Source organism: Chrysemys picta, chromosome 3 (assembly GCF_011386835.1).
Source record: "Chrysemys picta bellii isolate R12L10 chromosome 3, ASM1138683v2, whole genome shotgun sequence".
NCBI lineage: Eukaryota > Metazoa > Chordata > Testudines > Emydidae > Chrysemys > Chrysemys picta.
The window spans coordinates 141,769,922-141,789,478 of record NC_088793.1 but is presented as its reverse complement, the minus strand read 5'-3'; the positions used below and the strand labels follow the sequence as shown (position 1 = coordinate 141,789,478).

Below are 19,557 nucleotides of genomic sequence, written 5' to 3'. Positions count from 1 at the left end.
AATTTTGTACTTTGTAGTCCTAAAGAGACTACAGTTCCCGGCTTGCAATGCTCCGTGGACTACTGGCACCCGCAGAGCAGCGGATGGAGCGGTGCATGCTGGTATTTGTAGTTCTACGCCCGTTGCGTTCTGTCCCCCCCCCCGGGCCGCTTGAGCCTAGGGAAAGGTTGCGAATTTGAAAATTCCCGCGGTGGCGGCGGCAGCTCTCGCGAGATCTGCCCCCCCACCCCACCTTCCCTTCCCGGTGGTGAGCGAGTGTGCGTGGGGGGGCCGGGTTGCTGCGCAGACACTGAGTGCGGCGGAGCCGGGCAGGCCCGGGAGAGGCAGGCGCCCGCCTTAACCGCTGCGGGGAGATGCCGTCGCCGTGACCGGCACGGGGGGGAGGAGACGCGCCGGGCAGGAGGCAGACGGCGGTGACACCCGCCCCAGCAGGTACCTGCGGGAGGTTCCGCTGCAGCCCGCCCGGCTAGGCCGGCTCCGGCTCCCCGCCCGGGCACGGACGGGGGGGCCCCCTCGGGGGGGGGCGCCGGGCTCAGGAGGCAGGGAGCGGCCCGGCGCCGCCGCTGCGGGCCCGGCAGGCGAGGGGGCGGGGGAGCCGGCTCCTTATGTAAGTGACCCCGGGCCGCGCAGCCGCCGCCGCACATGGCGGTGCCTGGTGCCCGAGCGAGCGGCCGCAGCCTGTTCCCCGTGCAGCCCAACCGCGGGGAGGCGGGAGGGTCGCTCGGTGCCGCCCCGCCGGCGCTTAGGCCCGGCAGAGCACATGGAGGCGCTGGTGGGTGTGTGGGGATCGCAGCCGCCCGGGCGGCCAAAGGAGCTGTGCTTTTCCCTGGCAATAATACTGCCTCGTCCCTAGCCCGTCCCCCTCCCCCGTCAGACAGTTTCTAGGGGGGCATGTGGACCGGAGACGCCCTAGGTTTTAGGGCGGGGGCATGGGAAGGTTTGCACTTAAAAGCGGGTCCATTTTTGATAGTTTACCGAAATGTAGTGCGTTTTTGTGAGGTTCCCGTGCATGTTTGACTTTTGTAGCCATGTGGCTACAGAGTCGGTGCAACTTTCTATTGCCTGCTGCTGGGTGTGTGTGTGTGTTTTTATTAAAGTACTGTATGTATCAGTTGGTAGCGCACAAAGTTGCTGATTATAATGATGGTAAACAGTTCAGAATTTCATTTCTGGTTTTCATAAACCTTAGATATACCACGATAAGCTCAAAACTTCCATCAGTAGGAACAAATCTTTTCAACCTTTGTTGTCTGATAATTTTCCTAACATCGACAGCCAGAAGGTGGTGTAAAAATGGGGCTCTGTAGCAGGGGCTAGAATCAGAATTCAGTTAAGGCTGGTTGCCTGATAAGGCGGGAATGGGATGGTTTAAGGGGTATGCTCTTAGGGAATCTAGTCTTGTCTAGTCTATATATCAGTCTTGCCTAATAGTTGTTGTATGTGGGCAGCATTACAGCTTCCTGCCTCCTGGAGTGGCTGGGGATACATCCCCACTCTTTTCCTCCATTATTTCTATTTGCTTTTGTTTGTCCTGGAATCATTTTTGAAGTTTAGGTTAATCACTTCCATACTGAGTATCAGGATTTAAACTGACCAGAATCTTATTCAGTCAATCAATATGCTGGGTGTAGAACTGTAATAGGTGTATAGTCTTGTTAAAAATGACTGTCAAGTATGGTTCTGCTGAAGGAGCAGTGATAACCACTTACTCTAATAGTTTAAGATTCATTGTGTGATGTAGACAAAAACCTGATGTAAACTTCTTTGTGGCTCCCCCTCACCACAAAAAATAAGCCTGTACTATAGCATGGTTATTGCCGTACACTTTTTTGGTGCAGTACTGTTTCTGAACATATGTTTGGAAATCATTTAAACTTTGCATCAAACTTTGTGTGCCAAGTCTAATAATCTAATGCAAGGTGAGAGATTGAGTTTATTGGCTGCAGCTAATGCAGAAGCTCAGTGGGCTTTCACTCCTGCTGCTGCACATAGAATTCCTGAGGCAGCAGAGTGAAACTACAAAAATCATCGCTCATCACCCTGCCTCTCAGTAAGCAATGTGTAACAGCAATAGTGAAATAGGCCTGATTCTTCTTGTATTAGGCATAGACAAGCTCTCTCTTGCCAGTGGCTTTATTACAGTGATGGTTAGTTTCTAGGTTAAATATCAAGGTTCTCATCCAGAACTTCATGGGTCCTGTGCAGGGGGGCTGTTTCTGAATACAGGTAGGGATGAGCTTACCAACTGCTACCACCAATAAATCACAAACGTATTTATTCCTTTTATGGGAAGATATGACAGAATTGCCGGCTCATTGAACATGAGCACCATTGTGCTTAAAGCTCCCTCTCTTCCTAACATTCCTCCAGGATTCATCAAATACTTCCGGGTTTAAAAAGAAAAATAGTTTTGTGTAATATAAACTGTGGATAGTGTTTTCCAAAGTGAACTCGCTATCTTCTTTCATTTCCCTTTCTGCAGACTCTTCCCATTTCCCCCCCTATGTACTAGAGTTTTACACATACTTTTTACTGCTGGTCAGTAAACCAGATCATCTTAACCCTTCCCCCATGCTTGTTGTGTAATAACTGTTGCCTCCCGAAGTATTAGGTCCCCATCTCCCTGGTTCAGAGTTAGCTGGGAGTTGCAATGCCTCAGATTGTTTTAACAGATTCCTTGTGTGGCTGATTGAAATGTTGACTGGCTCCAGAAAAAGTAATGTTCAACCTTTCTCATCCAATGTGATAGCTATTGTAATGTTGAGACTTTGGGTAAATGAAAGATAGTATCTTGGATGATGTCTTTTCTCCCCTACCTCTACTCAGTCCTCCTTGCAAAAGAGCATGTTGAGGATTCCCCTTACAAAGTTATCTGAGCCCTTCTTTGATTTGCTCTGCAGTAGCCAAACAAGACTGCTTTTCTGTGAACCAGTCTTACGGGTACTCCTTTCAGTTGAAACTGATGGCATCTTTTGTCCCAGAACTCTGGCTTTGCTAAGTCCATGGCACGTTGACTTTCTCCAAAATAGCCCGTGATAGTCCTAGAACTGAAGTGTGTAGTATAAGGGAAAAATGGTTGAAGCGTGAGATGCCAAAATTACTGCTTTGGAACAGGAGAGAGCTGGAAGTTAAAGGTTTGGCTTATTCATGTAGCACTTCAAACTCCCCTGCTGGCTGCCTGATTTTTAGTAGCAAGGAACATACTAGTGTCATGCTTACAGGGCTAGCTGTACCTCTCTACCTACTCTCTGATGTATCTGAGTGCCCCCCCTTGAGTATCGGATCTCATGTATTTACCTCTCCTGGGTTGGAATTCTGCAGTTTTGCCACTTGGCCTGGGGCTACAGTACACTGTGTAGAGACCATGTGTACCAGCAGGTCCCACTGGGTTTGAGTGCTTCTGGTTCTTCCTTTTGGGAGTCTGAAACCAGGATGAGTGTAGTGACCAGACAGCCTTCTTAAACCAAAGTACTGTTGAATCTTAATGGTAGGAACAAATCATAAAAGGATTTTTAAAACCATCTACATGCACATATCTTACCTAAAGTCTCCTGTAATGGTGGGCCAGGCAGTTCTAACTTCACATACTTCAGAGTGTTTCTGCGTCAATCTGAACAGCTCCCCAACAACTGCTTCCCCCTAGAGAAAGTCATTTTTATCCAGCCAGTTTTTTGATCTGATCGGTTGCTAGTTGTTAGCCCTCCTTGTCCATCCTAGTTTGGTGAATTCAGCGGGTGGTGGAGTCAGGGAGGCAGTGACTTGACTTAACCCTCAAGTATTTGCTGAAGGTGTCTTAACCTGAGCCATTCTTTTGCTTTCCCGCTTGTTTCCCAGCAGCCCTGTTGAGTATACTGAGTAAATTCTACATTAATGTCCCAATAACCAAGTCAATATACAGAATTCATAAATAATTACAGAGCAGGTCCATGTTCCTCACAATTATGATTAGGCCATATCTGTGCTGGCAAAACTTACAAAATTTCCTTCTTTGCTGGAGGAAGCCCTACTGTAGACAAGGCTCTGGTAGCTTCTGGCAGTTATATGTACCACCATTTAAGTAAACCTGCTGAAAAGCAGGTTTAATGAAAATTGTGTTAAAAGTGGGGCCAACCACTGGAGCCTTGTCTTCTTCACAATGCTCATCAGTTCAGCTGAACTGGTGTTGGAATCAGCAGTAATTACTTTTAAATGTCTCTGCTATAGACAAAGCCATAGTGTCACAGAATAAACTCTCTCCTAGAAAAGAACCCAAGGTTTTTGCGCTACACATAGCACCTCCCAAAAATCCACAGCCTTTTAAATTTTGATTTTCAATCTGGCTCTGCAAAGTTCAGGGATTTCCTTGTGAGCCTGCTGTTAGCATTTCCAAATAGGTAATGGCAAAGACAAGTGCCATATTTGGAATGTCATTAAAAGCATTCACTTGAACAGAGTTCCATCAGATGATGGCCATTTGACTCTTAGAGTCCTTAACTGTGTCCTCTGCTGGAAAATTCCAGGTAACTTTTTATGTTTTTACCATTTATTTTTAGCCTCTTGTTAATTAGTGACTCTTCCATTTTAGGAGAAGCTAGCCTGTTGATCAGGATCTTTTTGCAGTTGCCAAATAGGCACAAAAAATAGTCCTTGGTTTTTAGTTGCTTCATCTGGTTTCTTGATTAAATGGATCTCACAAATAAGGATAATCTTTCATTTGATGTCCTCAGATACCTTCCTATATTCTGTGCACTTCATTACACTTTGCTTTTTTTTAATATGTACTTTCAAAATCACTGATGTACCAGTGGTTTTAAACATAAAGGGACACGGCCAACTTGATTCTTTTGAAATAGTCTACTTAAAACAGGTTTCAGAGTAGCCCCCATGTTAGTCTGTAGCCGCAAAAAGAACAGGAGTACTCGTGGCACCTTAGAGACTAACAAATTTATTAGAACATAATCTCTAAAGTGCCACAAGTACTCCTGTTCTTTCTACTTAAAACAGTACATTTTGGAATTTTAAAAAATCCTTTAAAAAGAAAACAAAACAATCTTAAGGGTTGTTCTGCTCCTCTACTGATGTTTTAGGAGGCTCATTTGGGTGAGTTTAAGAGCAACACTAAACTGGCTCTGGTCTGGCCCTCTACCCCCCTCTCCACATTCATTCATCTGGTTACTGCATCTTAGCTTCAGCTTTGCTGTTACTTGTCATTGGTGAACACCTTCCAGCAGGATTGGCAGAAGAGCATAATAGTAAACTCTTCCAGAGCAGTTCATGATAGGAAATGCAGCTAATCATCAAAACAGCAAAACTGACTGCATGTATAGCTGTCAAATGCCAAAAGTAAACTGAGTAGAACATATTTTTCTGGAATTTTTTATTTCAGAACTTTAGATGTTCTAGTAAGCGGTAGCAACATTTGCCAGTGGAAATGAGTGTATGTTGAACAGTGACCCTTTAACCTTTGCATGTGTGTGGATTAACTTAAATTGGAGGTTCAGATTCATGGTGTGTACACCACATTGCAGATTCTCTTGTCCCCTTCCCCTCCCCTTTCTAATCTACAACAATTGCCTTAATGGAAAAAATAGGAATGGATTTAATATATTTGTATGTCTTACATGATGAATGTTTGCGCTTTTTAAAAAAAAGTTAATCAGTGTCTACTTCTTATGTGTCTCTTCCCTCCCATCTGTTCTGTTCCTCTCCTCCTGTGCTTCACTGCTGCATGGTCCCCTTTTCCCTGTTGCTTGGCTGCTTGCTTCAACTACTCCCTTGGATGTACTCCCTGGCTGGCTTTTTCCTCCTCTGCACATTCTTCTCCCACTAGTAGCTTCAGTATATTTGGGCAATTCCTATTTCTCTTTTCCTTCTGATGTAGCAGTGGTCTGTAGGCTGGTTCCTTGTTTCCAGGTGCATTTACAGGCCTCCAGGCTCTTTTGCAATGAAAAACCTAGACTGGGAATGGGTGGTGTATTAGCACCACGTGACTTGCCAGTTTTCCACAGACCATAGCTTGTGAACCATTGATTTAAGACAAGCCTTTAAAATTTATTTTAGTCCTTTAATTAGTTGAGAAGGGAATTGATTTAAATCAACAATTTACATTTTTTATCTTTAAGTATCTTAAAGAGAAATTTTGCCTCTTCACCTGGTAGAAGAGAGAAAAATCTATCTCTTTGATGTATTAAAAGTATAGTCAATTTGTTACCGAGCTAATATTTCCATTTGGTGTCTTGTTCAGACAATGACTTGTCTTAACAAACTGCTGTTCTTTGGTCTTCTTTTTTCTATAATAAAGTTCTCTGTTGTATTTCTGACTTACTAGACAATTAATTTATTCTTCAAAGCATATTAGGTTTATTGTTAGAATTAAACTAAGCAAAGCCATTAGTACGAGCATGTTAAAACTGTAAAAAGCCTTTTTCCTTATGGGATTTTTATAGCAAATAAAAATATGCAGCCCATTGTCAGTTTTTAAATGACAAAAAACAAACAAACAAAACCAACAGCCCATAACTTGCTGCCAGTACTATCTTATCCCATTAGAAATGCTAACAGTCTCTGTTGTGATTCTGTGTCTTTTATGCTGGGATAGGAAACAATAGATCCAGAATTTTCAGACTGGCTGACTGCAGCAGCGTCCTTGCCATCAGCAGCATTCTTTTCAAAATGTTGCCTTGTTCTTGGTACCAGGCTCTGCATCTGTTATACTTTTTGCCATTGGTATATGCTGCTTTTTTTGATGCTGACAATAGACACAGAGACTTCTTTAAACATCTTTCAAATAGGGTGTCCGTGTGATGTGGAGTAAGGCAGGTCCCCCTGTCCATCCCGCAGCATCCCTTCCCCCTGCCCTCTAAAGCTAGGTTACTGCTTGTACATAACTTAATTGTAAATAGCAGTTGTGTTCCTTCTAATGGTATGGCTGTTTCCACACAGTGTTTGTCTTCCAAGGTAGTTGTTATAAATGGCATCTCAACGGTCTATAATCTCTCTTCCAGCATGCACTGATAATGTAAGAGCTTTATTTGCACTACAACATTTAGGTTGCAACCAGTGTTCTAAGTAAGGCTTAGATTTTGCCAGGGATATTTTTAGTAAAAATCACTGACAGGTCACGGGCAATAAGCAAAAATTAACGGAAGCCCATGACCTACTGTGATTTTTACTAAAAATACCCCTGACAAAATGAGGAGGGTCCAGCACCCACAGCTTCTAGGGATTCTGGGGTCCCCTCTGGCCCGCCGTGGCTGGGCAGCTGCAGGGGGCCCTCTCCTGCAGCAGCTGAGAGCTGTGGGGCTGCCTGCTGACAGCTTCAGCCTCTGGGGCAGGGTCTCTGGAAGTCAGTTTCCATGACCTCTGTGACATAATCGTAGCCTTAGTTATAAGTCCCTGGAATGTCTTCACACACCAGTGTCTACACATAAGGTTCTAAATGATGCACAGGCGCTCTTACCACCATTATGATTATACTTGTTCAGAGTAAATGCCAAGTACAGTGGCCAAAGTTTTCAAACCAGGGGGCCTAAAATTAGGCTTCTAAATCTGCATATCAGAGATGTTGTGTGTTTGCACCACCTACCAGAGTGAATAGCAGCAGACTAACAAAAATGCCTATGTAACTGTCATAAATTTTATTGGTTAAATCTAGATCACCATAGTCCATTTACACTAATGAACCGACCAGTTAATGACAAATTGTGAACAGTAGGTGCTGCTGAATTGATGTTGAAAACAACTTAGTTGCCAGGATGTATGATTTTGAAAAAGGCTTAGGGCTTGTCTTCACTATGGGGGTAAGTCGACCTAAGTTATGCTACTCTGCCTGCGTGAATAACCTAGCTGGATTCGACGTAGCTTAGGTTGACTTACCCCTGTGTCTTCGCGGCGCTGAGTCAACGGGAGACACGCTCCGGTCGACTTCCCTTACTCTTCTTGGAGAGCTGGGGTCGACTGGAGAACGATCTGTCATTGCTTTACTGCGTCTCCATTAGACCTGCTAAATCGATCCCTGCTGCATTGATTGCAGCAATGTTGATCTACCAGTAGTGGAGACCAGCCCTAACACTTAAATGGTTATCTGCACCAGTTTCAGCAGGACCTGTGGTCACAGATCCACAGGTCCAGTGCTTTCAAACAGCTCTGGAACATCCCTGTGATGACCACCCTTAGGATGTCTCTCTCTCACTGGGATAAGTCCCTTGGCTTCACTGCCTCCTGGGACCAAATCTCAGAGCCTTTGGCTCCGCTTCCTTTTGCCATGAACTCCCTGTAGAATCTCCCACCTGGTTTGGACCCCGGAGGGAGATTTACGTACCCAAAGGGAGCAATGTACTCCCAGTTTCCTTAATCTGGAGTGACTCTCTGCCAGTTTTGTAAAAGCAGAAGAGTTTATTAGATGTCTGGAATACAGCTTGGAAAGTCCTTGGTTATCACAGAAAACAGAAGGTTACAGCATAGTCCATCTGGGTCAGTTCAGAGCCCAGAGCTCTCTGATCCCTTAACAGTCCCCTGACCCCTCATTAGTCCTTTGTTCTTGTTCCAGGGCAAACATAGTCACCTGGCCCTCCTCGATAGCCCTTTGTTCTCCAGCTGGTCAAACCTGGCTGGTTTCCTGCAGAGCATGAGCCCTTCATGGTCGTTAGTTGCTAGATGCCAAAATCCAGGCAATTGTCCATGGAGAGTCCCAGAAGATATGGTCCCCAGTCACACCTGGATCTCTGCAAAGAATAAACATACTTTCCCTCCCCACCTACTTAACCATGCTGCACACAAAGGAAACGGAGGCATATACACTATTCATCCAAAATATGAAAAATTCCCTTTCCATCACACCTGTTCCTGACTATTACTGCCACCATCAGGTCTGTTCATAGTGTAGGCAGGGCTTATCTCTCTCGGGCTGGATTCTTGGGCCAGGTGTACGCTACAGACCTATATCAGTATAACTAGTTATACCGATATAGGTCTGTTATACGTCGCTCAGGTATGTGAAAAATCCATCCCCCGAATGATGTAGTTATACTGATAATTCCCCGGTGTAGACTGTGCTATGTCAACAAGAGCTTCTCCTGTTGCTACTACTTCTTGAGGAGATGGATTGACTACACTGATGGAAGAAGCTCTCTTGTCAGCGTAGGAGCATCTTTACTAAAGCGTTTCAGCGGCTCAGCTGTAGCGCTGTATGCGAAGGCAAGCCTTTGTGCAAGTGTAGGGTATTGAATTATACGTGGTCTGTCTGTCTTAATATTTTGTAACAACCTTTTAAAAAATTCAGTTTCATTACACTGTCAAGAACTCTTTTAACCCCCCCCATGCAAAAAATAAATACATTCTTTTTAATTAGCACACCTGGTTTTCATAAATCAGCAGCTTTATTCTTTTATATACCTGGACTGTCACTCATTCTTTTCTACCTGGCTGTATGTAGTTCTGTCATCTGAGCATCCAGGATATTAATGCCTTTAAGTTCTCCCACAAAACTTTGTCCAGTATTTATTTTATATTGCCCGAGCTTGCTAAACTCTTCTCAGAAGACATTAAAAAAGGCCTGGTCCCTGCCTGAAAAAGTCTGCAATCTAAACTTTAGATGTGACATGAGGAGTGAAGTTGACAAGCAGTAGGGAGCAGAAAGACAGATTACACCAATACAGTCATCTAATTACTCAGTAGTTTATGTTCATTTTGGTGAATCAAATTAATTTCTTTCAGATTAACCTTAGTGACCAGTTGTAACTACTTCATAATATATAAGGATATTTAAAAGGACATGGGTCAAAACTGGCCCAAGAACAACAGGAGTGCTTTCATTAAATTTCTGTGGAGACTTGTGTGTGCTTTATTTCAAGAATGACGCTCTCAATTTACTCTTGTTAATCTCATAAATCTGAAAATTCAGGTACTGCCCTTGCCTTGACGTCCTCCTTCCAAGCCATAGATTATACAGCCAGAAAAGAATATTGTGATAATCTAGTCTGATCGCCTGTATTCTAATATTTGCCATAGGACTTCCCTGAATTAATTCTAGTTTGAACTAGAACATATATATATTTTAGAACGCTCTTTCTTGATTTTAAAATTTTCCAATGATAGAGAATCCATCGCAGCACTTCTTAAATAGTTCAGATGATTAATTTCCCTCACTGTTTTAAAAAACAAACAAACATTCACATTACTTCTAGTCTGAATTTGTCTAGCTTCTATTTCCAGCCATTGGATCTCATTATACCTTGTCTGCTAAATTGAAGAGCCCTCTATTACCAAATTTCTGTTCTTCATGTAGGTACTTAAAGACTGTGATCAAGTAACCCCTTAACCTTCTCTTAGTAAAGGTAAATAGATTGAACTTTTGGAGTCTTTCACTATAAGGCATGTTTTCAATCCTTTCATCAATTCCATGGTTCTTCTCTGAACCCTCTCCAATTTATCAACATCATTCTTGTATTGTGGATACCAGAACTGGACATAGTATTCTGGTAGTGGTTGCTCCAGTGCCAAATACAAAGGTAATATAATCTCCCTAACTCTAACTCACTATTGCTCTGTTTATACTTCCAAGGATCACATTAGCCCTTTTGGCCACAGTATCACACTTAGGCCTTGGCTACACTTGCAAGTTACAGAGCTGTAAAGCCTCCCCCAGCGCTGTAACTCACTCCCTGTCCACACTGGCAGGGCACTTGCAGCGCTGTATCTCCCTGGGTACACCGCTGCAGGTACTCCACATCTCCGAGAGAAATAACAGCTGCAGCGGAGTGGCTACGACTCACAGGTGTGAGTGTAAACGCTTGCAGCGCTGTATTAATCACCTTGTCAAGTGGCCAATCCTCTCCATTGTTGTGACCGGCTGCAGGAATGCGGAAGTGCCGGTTTCAAAGCTCGTACCGCAGAGAAAAGCAAATAGTTTGCAGCTTGCTTTGAGTGAGTAAATGAATGAGCAGGGGGCCGGGAGTTCGGAACTTGCAAAATAGAGAGCTGACATGCTCCAAAGAGCACACTCTCCCCCCCCACGCTCCCTGTCACAATCCACCCCACCCCACCCCCGTTTTGAAAAGCACGTTGCAGCCACATGAATGCTGGGATAGCTGCCCATAATGCACCGCTCCCAACACAGCTGCAGATGTTACAAGTGTGGCCACACCACTGCGCTGGCATCTGTCAGTGTGGACAGACTGCAGCGCTTTTCCCTACTCAGCTGTACGAAGAGAGGTTTACCTCACAGCGCTGTACAGCTGCAAGTGTAGCCGAGGCCTTAGAGCTCATGACTCCGAAGCCCTTTTCAGCGTCACTGATTCTCAGGATAGAGCCCCCAACCTGTAAGTATGGCCTACATTATTTATTTCTAGAAGTATGACTCTACATTTGGCCATATTAAAACACATACTGTTTATTTACATCCTGCTTACCAAGTGATCTAGATTGCTGTATATCAGTGATCTGTCCTATTCTTTTTTTTACCATTCCCCCAATCTTTGTGTCATTTGTAAACTTGATCTGTAATGATGTTGTTTTTTTTCAGGTCATTGATAAAAATGTTCAATACTATAGGGCCGAGAAGTGATATCTGGGGGATCCTACTAGGACACACTTGATAATTCCCTGTTTACAGTTGCATTTTCAGACCTATCAGTTAGCTAGTTTTTATTCCATTTAATGTGTGCTGTGTTGATTTTGTATTATTCTAATCAGAATGTAATGCAGTATCAGAAGTGTTAGTTATGCTCATACAAAGCACACGGGATCTTTATAGAGGAAGGTAAATACGCAGCATTTATTGAAAATACAACAGTTAGCATATGCTTTTCACTCTCTCTCTCTCTTTCTCCCCCTTCCCCCCCGCCAGTGATGTTCATAGTTACCAGTCTGTTGTAGCTCGAGTCAATCTAATGGCCACTTAGATTGAGCACGAGTGTGGAGCTGGGCTCTTGTTGAGCTGGGCTCTTGTTGGTCGCAATCCGATGCACCTGGAGTGTGGCAAGACGAACCCAAAGTCCCATGGCCAAACACCCTGTTCTAATGCTCTAATAAATTTGTTAGTCTCTAAGGTGCCACAAGTACTCCTGTTCTTTTTGCGGATACAGACTAACACGGCTGCTACTCTGAAACCTGTTCTTATAGGTTTTTTTCCTCTGTTGAGGTCTATGGATTTTGCTGTGTCAGTTTGTGACCGGTTACTTCTTAATTGGTTTCAGAGTAGCAGCCGTGTTACATTCCAGTACACCTCCGAGAGGGTCATCCTGTCCTTTGTTCTGATTTAATCAATTGTTCTTAGGGGTGCCAGCCTTCACCTCAGGGTCATCTATCTGCCCTTCATCATGGATGCGCGTTGATGATTCTTTGACGTCCTTTAAGTCTTTTCACTTCTTCCTTGACCATCTGGTTATAACAATGGCCTTCACACCTTATCTTTTCCTGATGCATACATTCTTCATTCGCACAAACAGATTGAGAATACAAACAGTGGTATTTTATATCGAGCAAAAAGGCATTGCAAATTAAACCTTGCTAAGTTTTACAATCAATAACCAAGACAATTTACACTGAGACCCAGGCCTTCAATGTTTCTCTAATCTACTTAACATAGACACAATAGAGAATCCTGTCTCTTACTTACTAAACCTTAAAACAAAGAAATGTATATTTAACTAGAGTGCCTAATTTGTAATACATATAGGAAACCATAGTAGACATTATAATTTATGGTCACCCTTTTGTTTTAGGATATTTTTTTTTTTAATTAATGGAGATATCCTATCTCCTAGAACTGGAAGGGACCTTGAAAGGTCATCGAGTCCAGCCCCCTGCCTTCATTAGCACGACCAAGTACTGATTTTGCCCCAGATCCCTAAGTGGCCCCCTCAAGGATTGAACTCACAACCCTGGGTTTAGCAGGCCAGTGCTCACTGAGCTATCCCTCCCCCCAACCATAATCACTCATAAGGATTGTTCTGGTCTGTCATTCCTTTCTGCTGTTCAAAAAGGGTGGCTGACAGGATGAAATCAAATCATACATTAATTCTCATAGTACATTATAAAATCCAGCTCCTACATTAAGTATATTACATCCACAATATTACCATTATCAACCAAACTCATAATCTCACAAAAAGTCAAGTCAAGTTAAGTTTGCCAGGATCTATTTTCCATAAACCTACCTTGATTGGCATTAATTATATTACCCTGATTTAATTTTTTTAATTGAGTCCCATATCAGCATTTGTCTAGGTTCAATGTCAGGCTGACAGGCCTGTAATTATCTTTTTTAAATATTGGCCCAACATTAGCTTTTTTCCAGTCCTCTGAAACTTCTCCGATGTTCCAAGACTTGTTGAAAATCAACACTAATTGTCCAGAGAGCACCTGAGCCAGATATTTTAAAACTCTTGCATGCAAGTTATCTGGACCCGCTGATTTAAAGCTAGACATTTTTAGCAGCTGTTGCTAAACATCCTGCTTAGTTACTGTTGGGATGGTATATTATCGTTATGTCATATAACTACATCTGACTTTTTCCAAAATACAGAACAGAAATATTTATTGAAGACTTTTGCCTTTTTTGCATTATTGTTGACAACTCTACTGTTTCCATCTAGTAATGGACCTGTACCATTATTAGGATTCCGTTTGTTCCTGGTACAAATTAAAAATTCCTTCTTATTGTCCTTAACTCTGCTGGCTGTAGATTTTTATTTGTCCCCTTTGGCTTCAGTTTTCTTCAATTCCTAGCCTCTGATTTATATTCATTGCTATCAACTTCCATTTGTGGTGTTTTTATTTTTTATATCTGCTTTCACTTTCCCTCTAAGCCAGGTTGGCTTTTTAACCAGGATGGCTGTCCTTCTTGATCAGGGAATTGTGGGGTTTGGGGCATCTAGTAAACTATTCTTAAATAGTTCCCCATTGAAATTCACATTTTTCTCCTACCTGATTTGATTCAAAATGGTTTCCAGCTTTGTGAAATTGGCCCTTTTAAAGTGCGCGCGTGTGTGTGTGTGTATATATTTATTTACTACTGGTTTGAATTTTATTCTCTTTGTACATAAATGTAATCAAGCCATAATCACTTGTAAACTATCAATAGTTTTTAATTCTATATCAATTCCTCTTTATCTATCAGATGAGGTCTAATACAGAATTCCCCTGTGTCGGATGCAATACTTCTTCAGTTAAGAAACTGTCATCTATAACTTCTAGAAATTCTGAGGATGTTTTAGTACTGGCAGGATGAGACCTCCAGCATATGTCACTCAGATTGAAGTCCCCATGATAACACAGCTTTTATTCCTGCGGAGTCAAACTCTGACTTCTTGTATCAAAACATTAAAGGTTTTTCCTCCAAAAGGAGTTTCTTGCTGGAAATAGAGACACTTATCTCTGTACATGTGACTACGTGCTCTTCTTGAAACCGATGAATTTCCTATGCAATAAGATAAAACCATCCTCTGAAATTTGATAAGATGAGTCTTCCTGGGAATCAGAAGTATTATTTGAGTCCCAAAGTACCACATTAAAAATATTCTATCTGGAGTGTCAGAATACTGTGAAAGGAGTCAAAAGGAAGAGATCTTGGAAAGTTGTGGTCCTAAAACATCAAGCCCTTTACTAGAAAGATCCCAGAGAAGGAGTATTTTGTAGATTTTGTTATTCTAACAGTTTGTATCCAACTGTTTCTTTTCTATTAGATCCATTCTGAAATTTATTGTATTATATCCTCAAATGAGTTCACTGATTATCTCCAAGAATAGATTTATAATAGAACCACAAATTTGTCATTAAAAAAAACACTGCACAATATCTTACCTGTTGACCTGGTTGATAATCTATTGTTGGGTCTGTGTGTGTGATCTGTTTTCTGAAAAATTCTTTAAATCTACACCAGAGGCAATGGAATTTCAAAAAGATTTGCTGAGCTAATGGTCAAAGTCCATGAACTCAACAGACTGTTGGAGGCCCTTATTTGTTGTGCTCTAACATGAGGAGGAATAATTGCCAAAATAAACTATACAATTAAGGGGGAGGGAACAAAAAACCCCAATGCTTAATGGTGAATTGAAATATCTTTTAAAAAAGATTGTTTTAACTAACAGTTACTATTTTACTAACAAGTAAGTGGATAGACTTAAGTTCTTCCTCATTTACTTACCTGCCATAACCTTGGCAACTAAAATGATTAGGGGTTTGGAGAGGGTCCCATATGAGGAGAGATTAAAGAGGCTAGGATTTTTCAGCTTGGAAAAGAGGAGACTAAGGGGGGATATGATAGAGGTATATAAAATTATAAGTGATGTGGAGAAAGTAGATAAGGAAAAGTTATTTACTTATTCCCATAATACAAGAACTAGGGGTCACCAAATGAAATTAATAGGCAGCAGGTTTAAAACAAATACAAGGAAGTTCTTCTTCACGCAGTGCACAGTCAACTTGTGGAACTCCTTACCTGAGGAGGTTGTGAAGGCTAGGACTATAACAGCGTTTAAAAGAGAACTGGATAAATTCATGGAGGTTAAGTCCATTAATGGCTATTAGCCACGATGGGTAAGGAACGGTGTCCCTAGCCTCTGTTTGTCAGAGGGTGGAGATGGATGGCAGGAGAGAGATCACTTGATCATTACCTGTTAGGTTCACTCCCTCTGGGGCACCTGGCATTGGCCACTGTCGGTAGACAGGATACTGGGCTAGATGGACCTTTGGTCTGACCCAGTACGACCGTTCTTATGGCATTAGTACTGTTGCCCTTCAGGTTACTGATGACCTTACAGGCATCTAAAGAGCAAGAAATTCAGCACACTACTCTGTGGGGTCACTAGTTGGCCTTATTATTCCTGCCTGAATGTACAAGAGTGAGTGGCTGAGAAAGTGGAACGTGCACTGAGCAGCTGATGTAGACAAATAGTTTTATGGCACTAAAGTTTTTGCTTGTTTATAAGCCTAAGGATCAAAAGTAGTCATCAGTGGGTGAGGGGACAGAGGAAGAATTGACTTTTTTATTTAAAAAAAAAAAAAAATTAGACAGTTCTTTCTGATCTTTTTTTTTTTTTCATCATGAGATGAATATTCCAATTCTTGGGGAAAAGAAAAATGGTTTGAAAGTCAATCTGTGTCTCCTATCTCTATCCAAAGGTGGTGGTTTAAATTAGTTGCCAAAATTTACAAAATGGGCCATTTAAGTTGCTACAATATACTTGTACATAGGTATTTAGGAGGAAGTTGTAGGGAGAAATATTTTGATACTATTGGATATGATGGAAAGAACTACGGATAATTCGGAGTGTTGTATTGATTGATAAACTCTTTTATAAAATGTCAGATTTGTTAGGTGCTGACTAAGTACACTTATTTATTGTAGTTCTTTATTTACAGTGAAATATGCGAGACCTAACAGCTCAGGTAACAAGCAGTCTGCTGCAATTTCCAGAAGTGACTGTTCAAGCACTTGGAGAAGATGAGATAACACTGGAATCTGTACTTCGTGGGAAGTTTGCTGGAGGTAATCATCTTCCTCTGAAACTTGGTATTGTGTTGGAATTAATAATTACTTGTGACTGTGGGTTATCTAAATACACACAGTAGTGATACATTTCACAAGTAAAATGTGTTGGCTCCATTAAGAACTAAACTATTTTGGGAGGACTCATCCCCACATCATAATCTAATATCTTATAATTTCAAATGAATCCTTCTGTGTTTATCATTCTTACATAAACTTTTCCCCTTACTTCTTTCTAGGGAGAAATGGCCTGGCTTGCTTGGCCTGTGGTCCTCAGCTTGAGGTAGTAAACTCTATCACGGGAGAACGGCTGTCTGCATATCGTTTTAATGGAGTAAATGAACACCCACCCACTGTCCTTGTAGTGAAGGAATTTTCCTGGCAGAAAAGAACTGGACTACTAGTTGGATTGGAAGAAGCAGAAGGGAGTGTTCTCTGTCTGTATGACCTTGGAGTATCAAGAGTGGTTAAAGCAGTTGTTCTTCCAGGAAGGGTACGTACTTTTTAATCTAAAAGCAAAGCTTCTATTCTGTTGTATGCCATAGAATTGTGTTTCGAGGAAGGTTTTATATTGATGGCTGCAAAAATATCAACTTACAATACATAGTGGACTTAGTCTTGATATCAAAACTTGGGTTGGAAGGTACCAACTGTCTCTTAACTAATGCTGAAAGTAAAAAAAAAAAAAAAAAAAAAGAATTTCACTTGTACTACAGAACAAGATACTACAGGTTTCTTAGCAATTGCATTATTCAAAGTGACTCCAAGCTGGTAGGGGTTGCTAGCACTTTGAAGGACAGGACTAGAGTTAAAAATGATCTTGATAAATTGGGCAGTTGGTCTGAAATCAACCAGATGAAATTCAGTAAAGACAAGTGCAAAGTACTACAGTCAGGAAAGAAAAATCAAATGCAAAATGGGGAATAACTGTCTAGGGAGTAGTACTGCAGAAAAGTATCTGGGGGTTATAGTGGATCATAAATTGGGTATGAGCCAGCTGTGTGACTCAGTTGTGAAAAAGGCTAATATCATTCTGGGGTGTGAAAACAGGAGTGTCATATCTAATTGTCTTTCTCTGTTCGACACTGGTGAGGCCTCAACTGGAGTGTTGTGTCCAGTTTTGGGTGCCACAGTTTAGGAAAGACATGGATTAACTGGAGGGTCCAGAGGAAAGCAGCAAAAATGATAAAAGGCTTAGGAAACCAGAGCTATGAGGAAAGGTTAAAAACATTGGGCATGTTTAGTCTTGAGAAAAGAAGACTGGGAGGGAATTAAATCTTCATATATGTTGAGGTCTGTTATAAAGAGAACAATTGATTACTGTCCTCCGTGTCCACCAAAAGTAGGACAAGAAGTAATGGACTTAATCTGCAGCAAGGGAGGTTTAGGTTAGATATTAGGAAAATTGTTCTAACTATAAGAATAATTAAAATCTGGAATAGGCTTCCAAGGAAGACTGTGGAATCCCCATCAGTCAAGATTTTTAAGAACAAGTTAGCCAAACATCTGTTAAGGATGGTCTAAGTCTACTTGGTCTGCTAGGTCTCTCAAAAGAGGGGGCTGGAGTAGATGACCTCTCGAGGTCCCTTCCAATCCTACATTTTTGTGAGTAGAAGGGGATGAAAGATGTGAATAGCCAGTTGTCCATATAAACCTAAAAACAACCAAACCCTGTATACTTTAGGCCCCCTTCCCACACACATTCTTAATAGCTCTTAGAGTAAAATGGCAACCTCTTTAATAAAATTCCAAATCTTAGAAATTGATCGTGTTGTAAATAAATTACAACGACTCCCCTAGAATCTCAAACTAGCTAACCGGAGACACTGCACTTAGACTTGTGAACTTTCTCTTGTGTTTTGGAATAAGGCAGGGGGCATTAGCAAACCAGTTATCTTCATGTCCACAGGTGAGCTTGCATCTAGTGGGAAGCGCAACTTCCTTGCAAGTCTGTTTCCTGCATATATGATTAGTACCCCAAATTAGATAATATCTAAAAAGAAACATTTTGGACTTTGGACCCTACTTTCTTTACTGGTTTAACTGTCTGGAGTTGCTCATGACCTTCAGTCACCCCTTCTCTTAAGGAAACTAGCCAATAGAAAGTTGTAGCTATTGCTTATTGAGATGGAACAACGATCCCAGTTGAAAGTGTTGTATCTTTCTGCGATGGCACATTCTAACTTGGAATAGAGGGACTGAAGGAGAATCGGATATCCACCTTTTCCCCAAAACCTATCCTTCCCTCTGTTAACTCATTACTGGCCTCAGCCCCAATGCTACCTCTCCCACAGAATGAAGAATAGAAAGTAGGTGATATTGCCCCTTGTTAAACCAGAGGTTCTCAAGCTGTGCTTCAGAGAACATTTAGTGGTCTGCAGAGAGTTGGCTGGTCACCTCTCCTTTGTTCCACCTGCTAAATAGTTTTGCCAGCTTAAAAATATTATACTGACCTAATACTGCTTTTCTCTGTGATTAATTCCTGTAATTGCCACAACGATGTTGTGTAAGTGAAACTTTAGTAATGCAGGCAAAGAACCTATTAATTAAATTAGGCTACGTCTACACTACCCGCCTGAATCGGCGGGTAGAAATCTATCTCTCGGGGATCGAATTATCGCGTCTCGTCAGGATGCCACAATCGATCCCCAAATCGACGCTTGTACTCCACCAGCGGAGGTAGGAGTAAGCGCCGTCGACAGGGGAGCTGCGGAGGTCGATTTGCCGCCGTTCTCACAGCGGGGTAAGTCGGCTCCGATATGATCGGACGACCTCTCCCCCCCCCCCCCCACCCCCCCTTAGTGAGGATGTAGCCCTAGTTATATAAACCTGTTTTGTTGTGGGAAGTATAGAGATCTTTCTAAGCATTTAACTGACAGTTCCTTCTCCCTTGCACTGGCACGTCTGATTCATGGGTACCCCTCTCACTATGGTTTTGTCTACATTCAGAAAGCTTTCACTGGTGTAGCTACCATCAATTCTTTTCACCATTGAAAACTGTTATTAAATCAATGTAGTTAATAACTATGCAAATTTTCTGAATGTAGACAATGTCCAAATCAGATTGCTAGGAGCATGAAGGATTCTTT

General features: G+C 42.0%; 1 protein-coding gene across 3 annotated transcripts in view; it reads left to right on the top strand.

The window, feature by feature from the left end:
* Positions 1 to 245: 245 nt before the first annotated feature.
* The window catches only part of AHCTF1 (AT-hook containing transcription factor 1), a 75,378-nt gene continuing 56,066 nt past the window's right edge, over positions 246 to 19,557 (top strand). The window contains exons 1-3 of one of the 3 annotated variants that reach the window (XM_005311505.5): positions 246 to 432; positions 16,342 to 16,468; positions 16,708 to 16,961. In XM_005311505.5, the coding sequence (XP_005311562.2) occupies positions 16,348 to 16,468; positions 16,708 to 16,961 (375 nt within the window). In that variant the 5' untranslated portion in view covers positions 246 to 432; positions 16,342 to 16,347. Of the gene's footprint in view, positions 433 to 588; positions 608 to 16,341; positions 16,469 to 16,707; positions 16,962 to 19,557 lie in introns of those variants that run through there. The other 2 variants (XM_042845840.2, XM_065589179.1) reach the window with 2 other exon arrangements.